Source organism: Chanos chanos, chromosome 6 (assembly GCF_902362185.1).
Source record: "Chanos chanos chromosome 6, fChaCha1.1, whole genome shotgun sequence".
NCBI lineage: Eukaryota > Metazoa > Chordata > Actinopteri > Gonorynchiformes > Chanidae > Chanos > Chanos chanos.
In genome coordinates, this window is record NC_044500.1 from 19,778,914 (window position 1) to 19,794,808 (window position 15,895).

The following is a 15,895-nucleotide window of genomic DNA, read 5'->3' on the forward strand; positions in this document are numbered from 1 at the left end:
TTTAAGTTTTTTAAATTTATTATTATTATTATTATTATTATTTAATTTTTCAATCCTGGTGGCAAACCATATAAGGGACTATAATACTGAACATGACTCATGGGGAAGAGACTGGTTCTGAGACACACCAGGATACCGCTGTTTTAACCTATTTAGAAGGCTTACTCATGCATCGAGTGGCAGGAGCACAAGGTGCCACGGCGACACAGCGATGCGACGCCGGGCATGACAACCAGGGTCAGGACAACAAGGGAGCCGGAGGAGTCACGCAGCCAAATCAAGGCCCTCAGCAGGAACAGGACAAAGCAGTCCCACATGGCGGATCCTCACAGCACCTCAAAAAGGCCAGGCTGCTTTGCTCAGAGGCCTGGACTGAACAGAAGAAGTCAGGTCCCCCTGTGGAGTTAAGAGGACAAAATGATGATGATGACGATGATGATGATGATGACGACCCCAGTGGACTGAATGGCTCTCCCAATTGTAAAGGAGAGAGCACTCTGCTGGCTAATCTTCTCCAGTCCTTCAGCTCCCGCCTTCAAAATGTTGCTCTGTCGCAACAGATTGTCCAAAGCCTGAGGCAGCAGGATGCCTCTAGCCAGATCAGCAAGGCCGCCCATGAGGACAAGACTGTCACGTCTTGCCACAGACCTGCATCCAATCACCTGAAGGGACTGATAAAGAAAAGCAAAACGCAGAACCATATCAACAGTGTGCCTTATCCTTGCCGACCGGCCAGTCAGGACAGACTCTCAGAGTCTCCAAAGAAACTGCAGAGCAATGCTCAGTCCTCCGCCTCCTCCTCTTCCTCCTCCTCCTCCTCTCCCTCCTCAGACTCCATGTCTTGTGCTGAGCGTCTCAAAGCTGTGGCCAACCTGGTGAACATCAGATCCAGTCCTGCTCCATCGCCCAAGCCCAGTGTCGCCTGCAGTCAGCTAGCCCTACTACTGTCCAGCGAGGCTCACCTTCAGCAGTACTCGAGAGAACATGCCCTAAAAGCCCAGCTCTCTGGGCGGTCGGCCAGCCAGAGGCTCGCTGCCATGGCCACGCAACACCCACAGGATAAAAAACAGACCACCACTGCCACACAACCTCAGATGACCACGGAAACACTAAGCTCCTTACGTAGCAAAAATGGGACACCCCCCCAAATGTCAACAAGCTCTGGCAGACTGAGCCTAACTTCTGGGCAAAGCCTGGCGGCTCGGTCTTCACCAGCAAGTCATCATTTACGAGGGAGGCGTCCATTTGAGAGACACGGCAGCAGGCCAACACCAAACTGCAGTAGCCTCCTCCTTCAGCTTCTGAACAACCACAATACAAAGCACTGCATCAATGGACAGGGTCACCTGAAGGAGGACTCTAGCACCCTCAGGAGACAAGAATCCCCCTCGCTTTCTGACAGCGAGCACTCAAACCCTGACAGCAGTCTTCACAGTGATGCTGAAAGCGTCCACTCTACTTGTTCTCCTATTGACCTTTCTTTAAAGAATAGAGCCAGTGCACCAACAGTATCATCATCATCCTCTCCTGTTCTGGACAAACCCATGGAGTCTCAGCTGAACAGGTTAAAGCCTGAGACTCCCCATACAGTGGTCACTGTAGAGTCCAGAGACCTTGATAGAAGCCCAGAAATGAAACCTCACCATAAGGTTACCCTTTTGGAGTTGCTCCTGGATCATAAGAATAATGAGAAGGTAAACAAAGGTCTGCTTAATCCAGATTTACAGCCTGCCATAATCCCTAAGGCCTCCAGTGCATCTACGGTCAGACAAGCTTTCGTCACCACAAGAGCATGTGAGGAGAAAAGGACAATGAGCCCACTGCATGAGCTAGGGAGTAGAAGTCCTCAAATCTTACCTACATTCCCTCACAGGAGAGACTCCAACAGTACTGCATCTCCATACATCATATATGGCTCTCCCCCAGCACAGTCTATGCCTCTGGATCTTTGTAAAAATAAACCACTCGTTAGTAAAAGCAGTGTCAAAGGACAAGCTTTCAGTGCCAGTAAACTGTTGCAGAATTTAGCTCAGTGCGGAAAACAAATTGCAAGCCCTTCTCCTCTCTCGACGTCTTTCCCCCCTGGTAAAAGGAAAATGCAAGAATTGAATGTCGACCATTCTGCGACTTTACTGGAAAGGCTTACTGCTCCAGTGCAGAGGAACAACACCCCAGCGTCAGAGGGAACCCAGGTGAGGGCTCCAGTTGCACCGGAATCCTCCCAAAACGTGTCAGAGATTGAGAATCTCCTAGAGAGACGTACAGTACTTCAGCTTCTTTTGGGAAATGCTTCCCAAAAAGAACGGACCGATAGAAAGCGAAAGAGAGACACAGGTTACAGTACCTGTTTTGAGAAGCAGCCCAATCAGACAAATAGCCTTTGTCACCTTAACGGAGCATATTTGAATGTTCCAGTTAAAACTGAGGCAGTCGAGGAGGATCATGAGAGTGATAATGGCAAAGAGACCAAAGAGTGCCAGAGTGTACCTCTGGAGGCTGGTAGCAGACAGAGCCAAAATCCCCTTAGCCACAAAATTATTAAACAAGAACCACTGTCCCCGGAGGTCATGCCCAAAGATGGCATTCTCAGTCACCTTCTAAAGCAACAGGCTGGAGCCATTCCTCAAGACACACCAGAGGACTCAAACCATGGCATCACTAAGATAGAACCACACGAATATCAGGGTCCAACCATCCCTAAGAAGCGGAAATTTTCAGTGGAGCCAGAGGACCACTTTGAAGTGTGCCAGTCAGGGGGAACTTCAGATAGATCCTGCAACCAAAAGATTAGCAGAGATTGCTCTACTTCTGGGAGACCTGAGAGCCTTGAGCCCAAAGAGCCATCAAGCCCACCTGAAGCAGACAGTCCTCCAGCAAGGTTTCCTCCAGTTGAGTCCCCTCCCAGTGACAGCCAAGGTTTCAACGTGCTCAAGCAGCTCCTTCTTTCAGACAACTGCTTGAAGGAGTTGTCTCAGCCAAGGAGTACCTTTAGTCCTCCCATGGATCAGGGCAGGCTTGATAGGAGCACAATCAAGACACCGAGACACAACAGTGAACTTATGGGCTTTCAAAAGGACCAGAATCACAGCAAGATTTCTGCTGGGCTAGAAGGTAACACCAGTCCAGAATCTCCCCGGGGTGCACTTGGGACACGTTGGGAGTCTCCTAAGTCAAAAGCTGAGGCCATGAAAGAGGACACAAAGGATTCTGTGAAAGGGGAGGTAGGTGGAGAGGAAAAACAGGACTGCCAACCTGACTCTCCACGGCTGACTAAGGCCAATCCAATTTTGTACTATATGCTTCAACGGGGTAATGTTCACTTGGTGAAAGAGAGCAGAGAGTATGAGTCAGGGGTGAGTCAATGCAGAATGCAGTTAAAGGTGAAAGAAGAGACTGTATCTGACACTGAGGCCTTTGACTATTCACAGAACCTGAAACAAAACTCACAAAATCACAAGAGCCGTGACACAGCGCGGCTTAACGGGTCATTGAAAAAATCTTAGTTACAGTAGTGAGAAACTGTTGTTAGAGAGAAGAACTGTCCTTGAACTGAATGTGGTTCACTTTGTGTCTGGCTAGGTTTTTTTATGTTCGTTTGTTTGTCGCTAGATGGAAACGGAATCTCTGAAAAATCTTCAGTTGCATTACAAAGCTACCCAATGTTGACCACAGATTAACTCTGGAGCACTCTCCAGGGCAGTATTTTGAAAGGTTACATATAGTTACTGCATTAAATGAGGCTTACATTTGAAATTCGTGCTTAAAATGCAAACATGTTTTACTGACATAACTATGTGTCGTTAGTAGCATTTATGTTGTTTCATATGTACTTCATGGCATGTATACAGACATGTGTGCACCACAAACGTTACGATTTGCAGAGATTGATGCCGTATTGTTGGTGCTGAGGTTCAACAATTTAAACCAAGTTTTTACACCTAATCTGCAGATCACAAATAAGTGAATTATTCCCCCAACTATTCTGGATAGTTTGGAATAGATATGCTTAAGATATTTAAATATGACTGATATGTCATGTTTTTTTTTGATCTGCCAAACTTTGGTTTTATTGAAGGATTCAATGAAATGAGAAATATGGTGAATAACAGTAGGTTTAATATGGTCCTCTTATAGACAGGCTGGGTTTCAGTCTATTGAGATCTATGAAATATGCTATATTCCCTTTTTTCCATATTACATTATGTTATTGTCATGTTTTCATTGATTGCACCAGTAATAAAACACAGTTTCTTATTAGCTTACATTTTAGTAATAAATAAAAAAATGCCTTTTTTATTTATTACTTTTTAAGGCTGTTTTGATTCTAGGCATATAACAGTGCCAAGTGGAGACAGACTTCTCTTTGGTCAGCTGGAGTGTAGTAGTCTGTCTAAAGTAATCGACAGATCTTGGCAGCTGCATGTTTCTTTTGTACGGGAAAAAAAAAAAAATGAATGTGCTAGCTAATCTGACTGACAAATCAAGACAGAAGTCTTTTCGTGGTCTGTGCTGACCTAAGGGTGACCCCTTCAGTCTTATGGGTGTGTTAGCAAACTGAAGGTTAAACAATGGAACGAGTGCCATTCCCCTCCGACATAATTATGTTTTTGCTTATGTGACATTACGGAGTCTTATGTTTGACATATGGACGTGTTATTTTGTTTCTTTTCCTCTCTTGGTGTAAAAGACTCGTTATAAACTAAAATTTTATGTAAATAGCGTTATCTTTGAGAGACAGCTATTTTGTACAGAATGAAAATTTGAAAAAACAAACAAACAAAAAAAACAAAAAAAGTTTAGTTTTGAAATTTTCCTATAGAAAGTACACAAGTGAGCGCTGTGTGCTAATGTACAGAACTTAAAAAGATTTTTTTTTTGAGTCCTTATTTTGCATGTGTCCCAAGGTAAAACTGAAAAAAAAAATCTGTTATGCAACATGTTGTGTCATGTCAGATATTCTCCAGTCCGCTGCTGGCTGTTTGCATGCAGATGCATGTGAAGGATCCCTGTGTTATTACAGGACACAGGAAGATTCTAATGACGTCTTAAGCATATGTTGTTTTCTTTCTTTCTTTCTTTCTTTCTTTCTTTTTTGACATGGAGCCGATTACATAATATTGTGAACTGTCTGCTAATGGAAAAATAAACTGAGTAAAGTAAGAGTATTAAAACTTTTGAAACTAATGTGGATACAGATATTTATTTTGTTTTTATTCTTATTTTTTACAACCCAAAAAAAAAGAGAAAACCCAAGCAGGTTGAACAATCATGGTATGTAGAATACAGTGCTAAGATGGATGACTTTGAGGTTATTAAAATATATATATATATATATATTAACCTCATATTTAGAATTTTTTTGTTTTTCTCCATGCAGCCAATCTGCAACATATTGAATATTATTATTGTGGTTTCATCGTTTTTGAAATGTTTTCATTTGTTGGTGTTTACTTGCAGAGATTTTGAATAAAGTTCTAAAATGCACAATCAGTATAACCTTACCATTTCTCTGTGTCTTGCACTGCCCCAAGGACTGTCCCATTTCATACACAATTCAGTCTCCTCAGATTTTTTTTAATACTTTTTATACCACTCTTATCAACTGTATCAGCTGTTCGTACTAAGCTTTATCGGTAGCAAATGCAGCTACATTATGTGGCTCCTTCTTCTGTTAGAATTTACCTCTGTAAACTGTATGGCTAATAATTTGAATCAAGAATGTGTTGCACTAATGTTGGGTACAGCTGGATCAAATTTATCATTAAGCATTCACAGCATAATTTAAGATGCTGTAAGATGTTGTACATCTAAAAATACGATCACAAATATGCACAATAAAAATAGCAGGTAGGGTGAGACACATAAGCGGTGTTCCTTTTTTTCCCAGAGCCATATCTAAATCTCACTGCTGACCTAAATTCTCTGTTGGGCCCTAGGTTTTGACCTCAATTCTTGCTTGTTGATGTGACATAGGTGTGAGGAGAAGTGTTAGGACAGAGGTGCCCTCATGTCTCAGTGAGGTCAACACCAAGGCAGATCAGTGGCCTGTAAAAAAAAAAAAAAGGGGGGGGGGGCAGAGAAGACAGGCACATTCTGCAAGACAGCACAAGCAGCCTCAGGCACAAAGCTTGTATCTCAGGAAAGCAACTCTCTTCTCTCTCTCTCTTTCTCTCACACACACACACACACAGACAATCTTACTCATACACACTGTTCTGTTTTTGTACAGATGCCTTCTGTATTCATGAAAAAAAACCCCACATTTTTCAAAAATTGGTAAAAAGCATGAGTGATGTCCTCAATTTCTGCCTAAGAATGCAAGTGTGTAAATGCAGGAAAACACGCTAGGTTATCAGAGTGTATGAACTAATTAAGCAGAACGTATGCAGGAAACCAGGCCTTTGTCTGACACAGAGTCCGAAGGCTCTTCTTCCAACCTAGTGATTCAGGGTGTGGAATAATGGATTCAAACACTCTTTGGTATTCGGTTTCAAATGAAAATCTAGGGCAGGCAATCTCGGATTCATTCGTGTTTTTTGTTTTTCATAGCACTTGAAAAGGACAGGAAGAGAGTAGGCAGGAGAAGTTGTGCCAATCAAATGCAATGCCTTCAGTCTGCTTGCACTGTTAATCACAGTGGGGCAATGGGGCAATTCACCCCTCCCCCACAAAACCCTTTTAAAAAATAAAAATAAAAATAGGTCACATTATGTGTGTCCTCTTTTGTATGTGTGTGAGAGCATGTGCATGTGTGTGTGTGAGAAAAAAAGAGAGAGAAAACAAGGGAATCGTGTTAGAAAGATTAAAGCAGAGAGGTGTGTGTGTGGGCAGGGAGGCATATTAACAGGATCTTTTTAAAAATGTACACTGAGTATTTTTGTATATTGTATGTGTGTCACGCACGAGAAGACGGTAACGGACCTGGATTTGTAGTGGATAGTGAATTCGTTTATATAGCACAAACCAGATGCAGCAAATGGCCATAAATACCTCAAAGATACTTTTCTTCATAGTGTTCTTTAATTTAGAGATGAATACGAAATAAAATATATGAGAAATGTGAACACAAAGGAAGATGTAGGGGCCTGTTCATGTACCAGTTGGGCCCATCCTGTGTTTGAGCACAGAGAGAAAGAGAAAGAGAAGGGGAGTCAGTCTGAATTTTCAGTCGTTACCGATACCTCACACAGTCTCATATGTGTGTTACTTCTATTTTTATTGAGCCTGGCTTCTGAAAAGAGATATTATCACTTTATACCAGGCTTCTCATATGACATCAGTGGGAGTGAGAGACAGAAAAAAAACTGTATGGCTGTCTCATCCTACACAGGAAGACAAAAAGGTCAAAGGAAAAAAAGAAAAAAAAACCAAAACATTTTCAATCATATTCATGGCTGAATTTGGTTTCTCGGAAAGAAAAAAAAAGAAAATATAGTTTCACATGGTGAAATGAATAATAATAATAGGAGAGGCAGTGTCAGAGCAGAGCATAAGTGACAGACACACACTCCACATCTGTAGTGGTGAAATTTCACAGGTCCTCTCACTGGTAATTGGATGAGAGCTTGCCTGCCTTTTTTTGTTGCTGGATTGAAGAAAGTTGCACAGTTGGCACGAATCCGCTGATGTATAACGACACACATAAAGTATACCCTGCATGGCTGAAGATAGCTAATGACCCTCGCACTAAAGAGGGAAATTCTAAATCACGCACGTGATTTATGCCGCACTGAGTTCCTCAGCTGGAATACAGCCCTGTGTGTGTGCTCACACACACACACACACACACAACAGAGTCAATGCCCCCTTTCCATCCTCATGACACATACCACTCAGCTCTCAGAAGACAGTTAGTAACCTTACCTACAACATTTCTCAGTGCATACCACTCAAGTTTCTACGTGGGCCATAGTGGTATTATCCTGTGTTTCCTCAATCTCAGCACGAAACTATGTTTTCGTCGAAGATGAACTTACTTCCTATCCATTTAATCCTCTGAAAAAACAAACACTGAATTTTCTTGCTAAAAGAGATCATGAATATTCTATTCATGATCAAATAAAAAAAGGCCTCTTGAAAGAGACTCTTGTGACCCAGATTTGCTGATGTAAATGACAAGAATATGTTAAATCAACTAAGTGCCAGTGCAAACATGTAAATAGAGACAGCAAGATTGTGGGGGTTTTATGTGGTAAAGAATTACCCTATTTTGATGATTTTTTGACATTCATGACGTTCATGTGCATTTCTGTTATGAATCATCACCTCTCTGGTATAATTTCTGTTCCATTAGGTACATAACTTACCTAAAATCTATTGCAATGGACTTCACGAACCTCAATAGTTCAAAAGTCATGCAAAGGTTAAGTGAGACCTTGTTTTTGCAGTACAGCGTGTGTGAGTGTGTGTGCACGTACATGCGTATGTGTTCTGGACGAACAGTAGGGTTTTGTTTTTTGAGGAGAAGGCCGTTTGTGTCACACTGTACACGTCCACTCTCCTCCCCCAAACTTCCCCTTTATTTGATCTTCCAACGATTACCCTTTCCTTAAACTTGATGTAACCTTTGGTCTGGCAATGAACCCTCTCCCGCGTACATGTTTGTCAGGCTTGAACTGGCAATGACCTCTTGCTTGCTTGGACTGTGCAAAAAAAAAGGAAGAAAAATTAAACAAATAAGTCTGGGACTGAAACCGGGGTCAAGTTTTGAAACTTGACAATGATCCGTTTGTCAGGGAACGGAGGGGAAAGGGAAAAAAAAGAAAAAAAAGAAAAACGTTATATGGGAAATCTTCACTTTGAAGTTTTGGCCTTGCTGTGGCCCGGCCATGGACTTTGGAGAAAGAACAAAAGGTCACTGATTCAAAGGAAAGAGTTTTGATTAAGAAACAGATCAAACTCTGTAACTCCAATAATTAGGGAGGGAGGTGCTGAAAGGAACAAAAACCCATTCCCATCCTTTTAAAAATCCTTCTCATCAAACCACATCATTTATGAATTACGAAGTTAGAGGGACAGGAAGGTCAGGTGACCAACAATCTACCACTGCAAAAACACAAAAGAATGTCAACAAAAAAAGACACTCTGCTCTGTCAAAAGAGTGCAACCTCAGAACACATCTCTCTTTCTCAACGAGTCACTTAAAAACGTGCTTTTTATTGTCAAACTGTGGTTGCTATAAAAACTGATGTAGATTAAGTACCAATATACGGACTTTGTCTGACTCTTCTGTTTACAAAAGTGTATAAATATTAATCTGAGGCCACAAATCACTACTTTCCATTTTGACCAGTCAAAATGTGTTCTGCTTGGCTTTTTTCATGAAGAGTAAAAAAAGTAGGCCCGCCCTTGGAAGATGTGAATTCCCAAAGACATGTATAGTGTGGATGACCTGCTTGTTAAGACTGTTCTCTAGTCATCATTAATTCACTGAGCAAATTTATGAAAAACAACTGTTTTTCCGTTGCAAAATTCATCTAATAAATTTTTTATATGACAGAAAACGACCTGACTTAGAATGGATCATGAGACAAACAGCATCTCTCACTCTGAAAAACAAAAAAAAATCTTCTGTCATGCTGTGTCCCACAGATATTTGCTTACATGGAGGCAGACATCGCTTGGCCCACCCTAGAGCAGACAGCAACCTATTCTTTTGAAGCAAACTCAGGACAGTGGGGCCATAAGGAGGTCACAGCTGACTGAATCTCCTTAATGTCAACCACTGCTCTGTGGGAAGAGTCTTTGAGCTTGGCGAGAGGGAAGAGTAACAATGTCTTTATTCATCATAGCGTGTCAGGGCTCTTCCTCATAAGCCTTCCAAACTGTGCCAAGACAGCCTCCCACTCCCTGCATTGTGCTGCTTTAATCAAATTATTTCCCCACAAACACATGAAAGGATGACAGTAATCCATACGCGCACTTTTTTTTTTAAATTCAGATTTTGATCTCCCTTTTGTCCCTCAGATCACAATCGCCTTACAGTGTACTTCATATCACTTTACTTGAATGCATGGTATCATGCGGTATATTAAGTTCTGGGGCCCTATTCATGGCCTCTGCGAGTTGGATTCCTCACAGTTTGAGTGTGAGCTTTCCTCATTATGACACACCTGTGCACAGGGCCTGGCTAATAGACTCTCATACATTCTGACAGTGAGGCTACTGGCCAAAACCTTGTCTCTCAAAATGACTGTTTTTTTTAATGTGATTTTTTTTATGCTAGGTCCCTATGATACTGCATCTCACATTAATCAAACTGCTGAGCCTGACATGCCTGCCTTTGCTTAGAAAACAGTGCGTGTCCTGGCGCAGTGTGTAACTAAACATTTTTATGCAGTATGTGTTTTGACAGGTCAAAGTCCAGGGTGATGCTTACAGTGGGACAAAAGAAACAACAGTGTTATAAAAGCCACAAGTTGTAGGAAGGCTGGATTTAAGTCAGTTTAAAGAACGAATCAATTTTCTGCCAACCAAGGGTAATTACAAACGTTATAATGGATTCAGATGAGGTGATTTGGCCTACATGGGGACAAAAGGCGGCTGTCACAAATTGGCACCAGAATAATTTGTCATTAATGTCTCAGGACCCCAGTGGTATCTTCTGCACTCTTTGAGCACTCAATCAGAGAATGGCGATCAGATTCCTGATACACTCAAAGACTAAGGCTATCCTGATACACTGAAAAACTGACACTTGACACGCGGGCATAATTCGCCGTTAGGGGTGAAAAAGCAATCACAAAGGCACTAGATCATTTCCGTGAACTACTCTCTCAGACAGGAAGTAGAGCACGCGCATACTGCACCACCTAGTGGCACCAAGAATTTGAGTTCCGTAGCAAGCCAAAGGAATTCTGTGAAGTCACTCTGTTGTGGGGATTACATCTACTTTGTACGTATGTATATGAAATCGATTAAAGCATGGTTCGAATTCCGGGTAGACTGAGGTGGTCTGACCTCCCCCCCAACAGGGGTTTAAAAAAAAAAACAGTTCGGCGGCGTCGAAACATTTATATATCTTGTGTTATATAGCCCTGGAGAAAAAGTTGCCCCCCCGATTGTCATTGTACAATTCGCACTCTGGATTAAAACGCATATTCACTCAACAAAAGGCATATTCTGAAATCTATTTTACTTTTATTCTTGTTTTTATGATTTTATTAAGCTATCGTCACGTGTTCGTTTTGCTGTCGATATATTTTTACCATTTGTGTATGAGGCGTTTAAGTCTAAAGGACAAATCGACGAATGTGGACTTTAGTTTACACTAGACTCTAAATCGCGTTTATTTGTGGCGCCTGATTCTGCATTATCATCCATACTTGGCATTATTCTGTAGAGGCGTTTGTGGAAGCCTTTAAATGTTCTCGACCAACTGAGACAGCCAAACTCAGTACAACTCTTCAGGAGAGCAGTTCGTTATTGCAGAGGTACTCTAATTTGACATTTGTCACTGGTAGTGATAGTGGATTAAAGACTTAACACTTTGTGTCATGTCTTTGTAATGCAGGCTACACAACAGGCAAAATCCGAATTCGAGAGATATGGCGTCAGTTGTGCACGAGAATGTGAAGGTAGGTCGCTGTGATCCAGTCTCTCAAGAACTTTCTCTCACCAGTGTAACTGAAACAAAATTCAATCCTCTATTCTGGTTCGATTTTTTCTTGGTCAGAGTTATTATGGCTCTCGCCTGCAAACTTCATCGGATTTACAGACCAACGCGACATGTTCAAAGCCCGCTCGACCACTTCCAAAAAGCGCAGCTGAAGCCCTTAAACACGTCCATCCTGAGGTGTGCAGTCGGTAAGGTGATTTTTGGTCACGCGCTTATGTGATATGCGCAGATATATGCAGTTATTCAAATTTTGCTCTGTGAGTTTGTGAAGTTCCACGCATGTGCCATTCAATGGCTGTCTTGACTTTCGTCATATAAGTGATTTTAAGTTCTGACACAATTAATGTGTAGTTAAAAGTCGAACCTGAAATCAACAGATTGACTAAGTAGGTATTCCTCTGATTCGATACCTAGTGAAGACACCTTTTTGCTGAAGTAACGAATCTGCAGGATATGGATCACAAATATCTTTTGCATTTCTGTTTTGTCCCTCCTTATTTGATGAAGTCTTTTCTGCAGGGATAGTGAGGCTTAAGAATGTGTCCCTCTGTGTTTTTAAAATAAATGTGAATGCACGGGTGAAATACATAAACTCTGAGCATTATGAGGTGAAGGAAGAGCCCAGGAGAGACAAGGGATTTCTTGCCATTTTCTCAGGTACTTTGGGTGTGGTCTGGTGATCCCTGAGAAGTTGGAGGGCTGTAAGATCCTGGATTTGGGCAGTGGATCTGGCAGAGACTGCTATGTCCTCAGCAAACTAGTGGGGAAGGATGGCCGTGTTACTGGCTTAGACATGACTGAAGAAATGGTACTTAAACACTACGATACCTTCTGTTCAAACCTGTGTTACACAAATACATGGTGCATTACACTATGCACACATAAATGTTTCTTTGTCAGATTCTCATCTCCCAGAAATATGTACAGTACCATCAAGAAAAGTTTGGCTATGAGGAACCAAACATGGAGTTTGTTCAGGGATACATGGAAAGACTTAGGGACGCAGGCATAGAGAGCAATTCCTTGGATGTCATTGTGTAAGTTTTTGGACTTGGATGAGTTCAGTTCTGGTATTGCCTAAGTTGTTTGGACAGTTTTTGAAAATTCAAAGAGTCTCATGTTAGGATGAAAACGGAATCTGTAAAATGACTTGTTAGGAATGATTTTGTTGTCTTTGTCTGCATTTCGCATTTACTTTGTCACATAGGTCAAACTGTGTGATATGCTTGTGTCCTGACAAGAGAGCTGTACTGAAAGAAGCCTACCAAGCTCTCAAGGTGAACATTTCCCTTTCGCTAACAGTTGTTTTGTTCATTTACTTTGTCCTTGCCCTTTACCTCACAGGAAATGCTGAAATAGTGTGACAACAAACGTTTAATTTAAACTGAGTGTAGGTAATAACTGGTTAAATGTCTTCTCTTAGATGACAGTGAATGAAATTGTAAAACATTCAGGCATTTGTTTAAAATGAATATTGTATTTGTTAAAACAGACTGAAATAATACAAAACTTTAATGTGTATGGTAAATTCTTTTGATAAGCTCTTGATTTATGTGTATTGTAATAAATTAATTGTTCACTGGGGTTATATTATGGATGATAACACACATGTGGTTCATATTTTACAGGAAGGAGGAGAATTTTACTTCAGTGACATGTATGCAAGCAAAGTTGTCCCAGAATCTTTTAAAGAAGACCAAGTTTTGTGGGGTACACATGAATCCTTATGCTTTACCTCTGAAAGGACACTATGGCATTCATAAAGCTCCTATGATTAAGATTATATATATAAATATAAATAACATAATAACAAATTCATGCCTTGTGCTCATTAGTGATTGGTCAGTTTTATATCACAACCAGTACGAACTTACCCTCTGACTTTTGGCTCCTTGCTTTTAAGGTGAGGGAATGGCTGGTGCCCTCTACTGGCAAGACCTGATCTCTTTAACTAAGGAGATTGGCTTCAGCACCCCATGCTTAGTGTCCTCCAGTCGCATCGTGGTGCATAACCCTGATCTCCAGAAAAAAACAGGTAACTGAAGATTATTTCTAATGTACTTTGTCATCTTTTCAGTGATCCATTGCCAAATAACTGTTTTCCAATTTAAAGCAATTTGAGTTTGTGTCTCACTGTCCTTACAGACTAATGCTCTTTAGATAGATAGATAGATAGATAGATAGATAGATAGATAGATAGATAGATAGATAGATAGATATTTTACTGATCCTGAGGGAAATGTAGGTATCCAGTAGTTTTATATATATATATTTTATATTCTTTACCTGCCAGCACTTCACACATGGTAGTTTTGGTCCTCATTGTCATGTCATTTGAGGCTTGATGTTTTACATTGATTTCTCAACATTGTTTCATTAGTTAATTGTATTTTTTTTTTATTATTAATGTTCTGCACAGGAGACGTTCAGTATGCGTCAGGAACATACCGTTTCTTTAAAATTCCCAGAGACTTGGTGAAGACTAGAGCTGTGGTCACATACAGAGGGACTGTACTGGACTGTGCGGAGCAGCTGGAGTTCGATGCCTCGCATGTTTTTAAGGTATTCAAACCACCTTGTCTGGTTTCACTTTGACCAGGCTTAGACAAATGCTTTGACATTAGTTTTGTCTCTCTTGAGGATTAATTCTTTAAGCAATACTTTTGTTCACTGGGATGGCACGATTATTAGGAAGGGATTGGAATTAACACCATAATAGATTAAGACTGTGCCAGTCATTCATCCGCTCACATACTCCTTTGGAGAAAAAGTTTCACAGTTCACTCTCAGTAATCAGGTGAGCCATTGGTACACCAGTTGTGCTATTCTGAACAGGCTCTGGGTGGCTCTAGTGGACCCTTCAGGCTGATCCTGTGAATGATCAGCAGTGCTTTGTTCTTTGGGCTTTACAGACAGGTGCACCAGTGGAGGTAGATGCAGAAATGGCAGCCATACTTCAGCTCAGCCGTTTCTCTGTAGACTTCTCAATCCAAAAGTTAGATACTCCGGAACACAAACAAGACCCTAATCCCTCACAGGTAAGAGAGTGTGTGTGTGTGTGTGTGTGTGTGTGTATGAGGGAGAGAGAAAGTCAGAAACTTGGATAATGAAGCTTACACACTGTTTCCGGCATCTGGTGTTTTGCAGTTTTGCCATCTCAGCCCGTTCCTGCTGGCAGACAGACTGGGTTGCTCCATCCAGCAGTGTTCCAAGACAGGGAAGACAGGAGACGGTGGAAAGGATCCCAGCACAGTGTGTGACGGCAAAACAACCACAGGGGCCTGCAAACAATGAGCAAAGACCTCTCCTTCAAACCTAATGCCACTACAACAAAACATGTTTTCTCTTTCGCTTCTCTTGTTGATCAGAATGAAAAAATGCACCGTTTTCTTTTTAGGTGTGAGAACATACAAATAAGTCAAACAAGTCTTGCCGTTTTTTCAGTATAATTGATGTAGTGTCCAAATGTAATTGTATTAGATCAGTTGGTTTTGACACTAACATTTTATTTTCTGTAATTTAAATACTGCCACAAATTAAAATGTAATTGCATTTTACATTTGGAATAAGATTTATACAGGTATTTGAGAGTACTATAATGTGTTAAAACTATTCTAAAAATGTAGAAAAATAATGAGTCTTCTAACATGAAATCATCCCCTTATCACTTTTCACATTAAATGTTTTAGCACTGAAGCTCTGCCTCCGATCGTGATGTCAGTGTATTGTGTCAGCTGTGTGAGTGTATCATGCTGATCATAAGACTGGCCAGAATCTATCTGACATGCAGACAGATGAATGGGATATGTAGGATATCAGGCCCTCTGTAAAATTTCTGACGTCATCATCGGAATGGTAAGAAAGTAAGATCTGTGATGTCGCTGTGGCCATCCCAGGACAGATCTGTGATGTCATCAGTGGAGTGGTAAGACAGTAACATCTCTGATGTCACTGTGGGTATGATAGGACATATCTGTGATGTCACTGTAGGGATGGTAAAACTAATCAATGATGTAATTGTGGGTGTGGTAAGACAGTTGGATGTGTGATGTCACTATGGGCATGATAGGATGGATCTGTAATGTCACTGACAACATGGTAAGACTGTGAGATCTGTGATGTCATTCTAGCGATGTCAGGACAGATCTGTAATGTCACTATGAGGATAAAATAATATCTGTGATGTCATTGTGAGCATGGTAACACAATTCTCATGATAGAACAGATCTTTGATGTCGTTGTGGGGATTGTGGGACAGATAATTCCAAAGTCATAGTA

General features: G+C 41.2%; 2 protein-coding genes across 5 annotated transcripts in view; both read left to right on the top strand.

The window, feature by feature from the left end:
* The window catches only part of zgc:153372 (arsenite methyltransferase), a 41,605-nt gene extending 26,297 nt beyond the window's left edge, over positions 1 to 15,308 (top strand). Inside the window, exons 1-11 of one of the 4 annotated variants that reach the window (XM_030776219.1) lie at positions 10,842 to 10,894; positions 11,513 to 11,576; positions 11,675 to 11,805; positions 12,275 to 12,425; positions 12,518 to 12,654; positions 12,825 to 12,894; positions 13,246 to 13,327; positions 13,521 to 13,652; positions 14,037 to 14,179; positions 14,530 to 14,655; positions 14,765 to 15,308. In XM_030776219.1, the coding sequence (XP_030632079.1) occupies positions 11,547 to 11,576; positions 11,675 to 11,805; positions 12,275 to 12,425; positions 12,518 to 12,654; positions 12,825 to 12,894; positions 13,246 to 13,327; positions 13,521 to 13,652; positions 14,037 to 14,179; positions 14,530 to 14,655; positions 14,765 to 14,911 (1,149 nt within the window). In that variant the 5' untranslated portion in view covers positions 10,842 to 10,894; positions 11,513 to 11,546 and the 3' untranslated portion in view covers positions 14,912 to 15,308. Of the gene's footprint in view, positions 1 to 10,841; positions 10,899 to 11,299; positions 11,433 to 11,512; positions 11,577 to 11,674; positions 11,806 to 12,274; positions 12,426 to 12,517; positions 12,655 to 12,824; positions 12,895 to 13,245; positions 13,328 to 13,520; positions 13,653 to 14,036; positions 14,180 to 14,529; positions 14,656 to 14,764 lie in introns of those variants that run through there. The other 3 variants (XM_030776220.1, XM_030776218.1, XM_030776222.1) reach the window with 3 other exon arrangements.
* On the top strand, positions 80 to 5,283 carry nrip1a (nuclear receptor interacting protein 1a). Its single transcript, XM_030776217.1, has one exon. It carries the CDS (start codon positions 93 to 95, stop codon positions 3,501 to 3,503), a length of 3,411 nt encoding a protein of 1,136 aa, XP_030632077.1. The 5' UTR covers positions 80 to 92; the 3' UTR covers positions 3,504 to 5,283.
* Positions 15,309 to 15,895: the final 587 nt, after the last annotated feature.

Bases quoted from the DNA above. Each gene is read 5' to 3' on its own strand.
- nrip1a (XM_030776217.1), top strand. From the start codon at position 93: ATGACTCATGGGGAAGAGACTGGTTCTGAGACACACCAGGATACCGCT.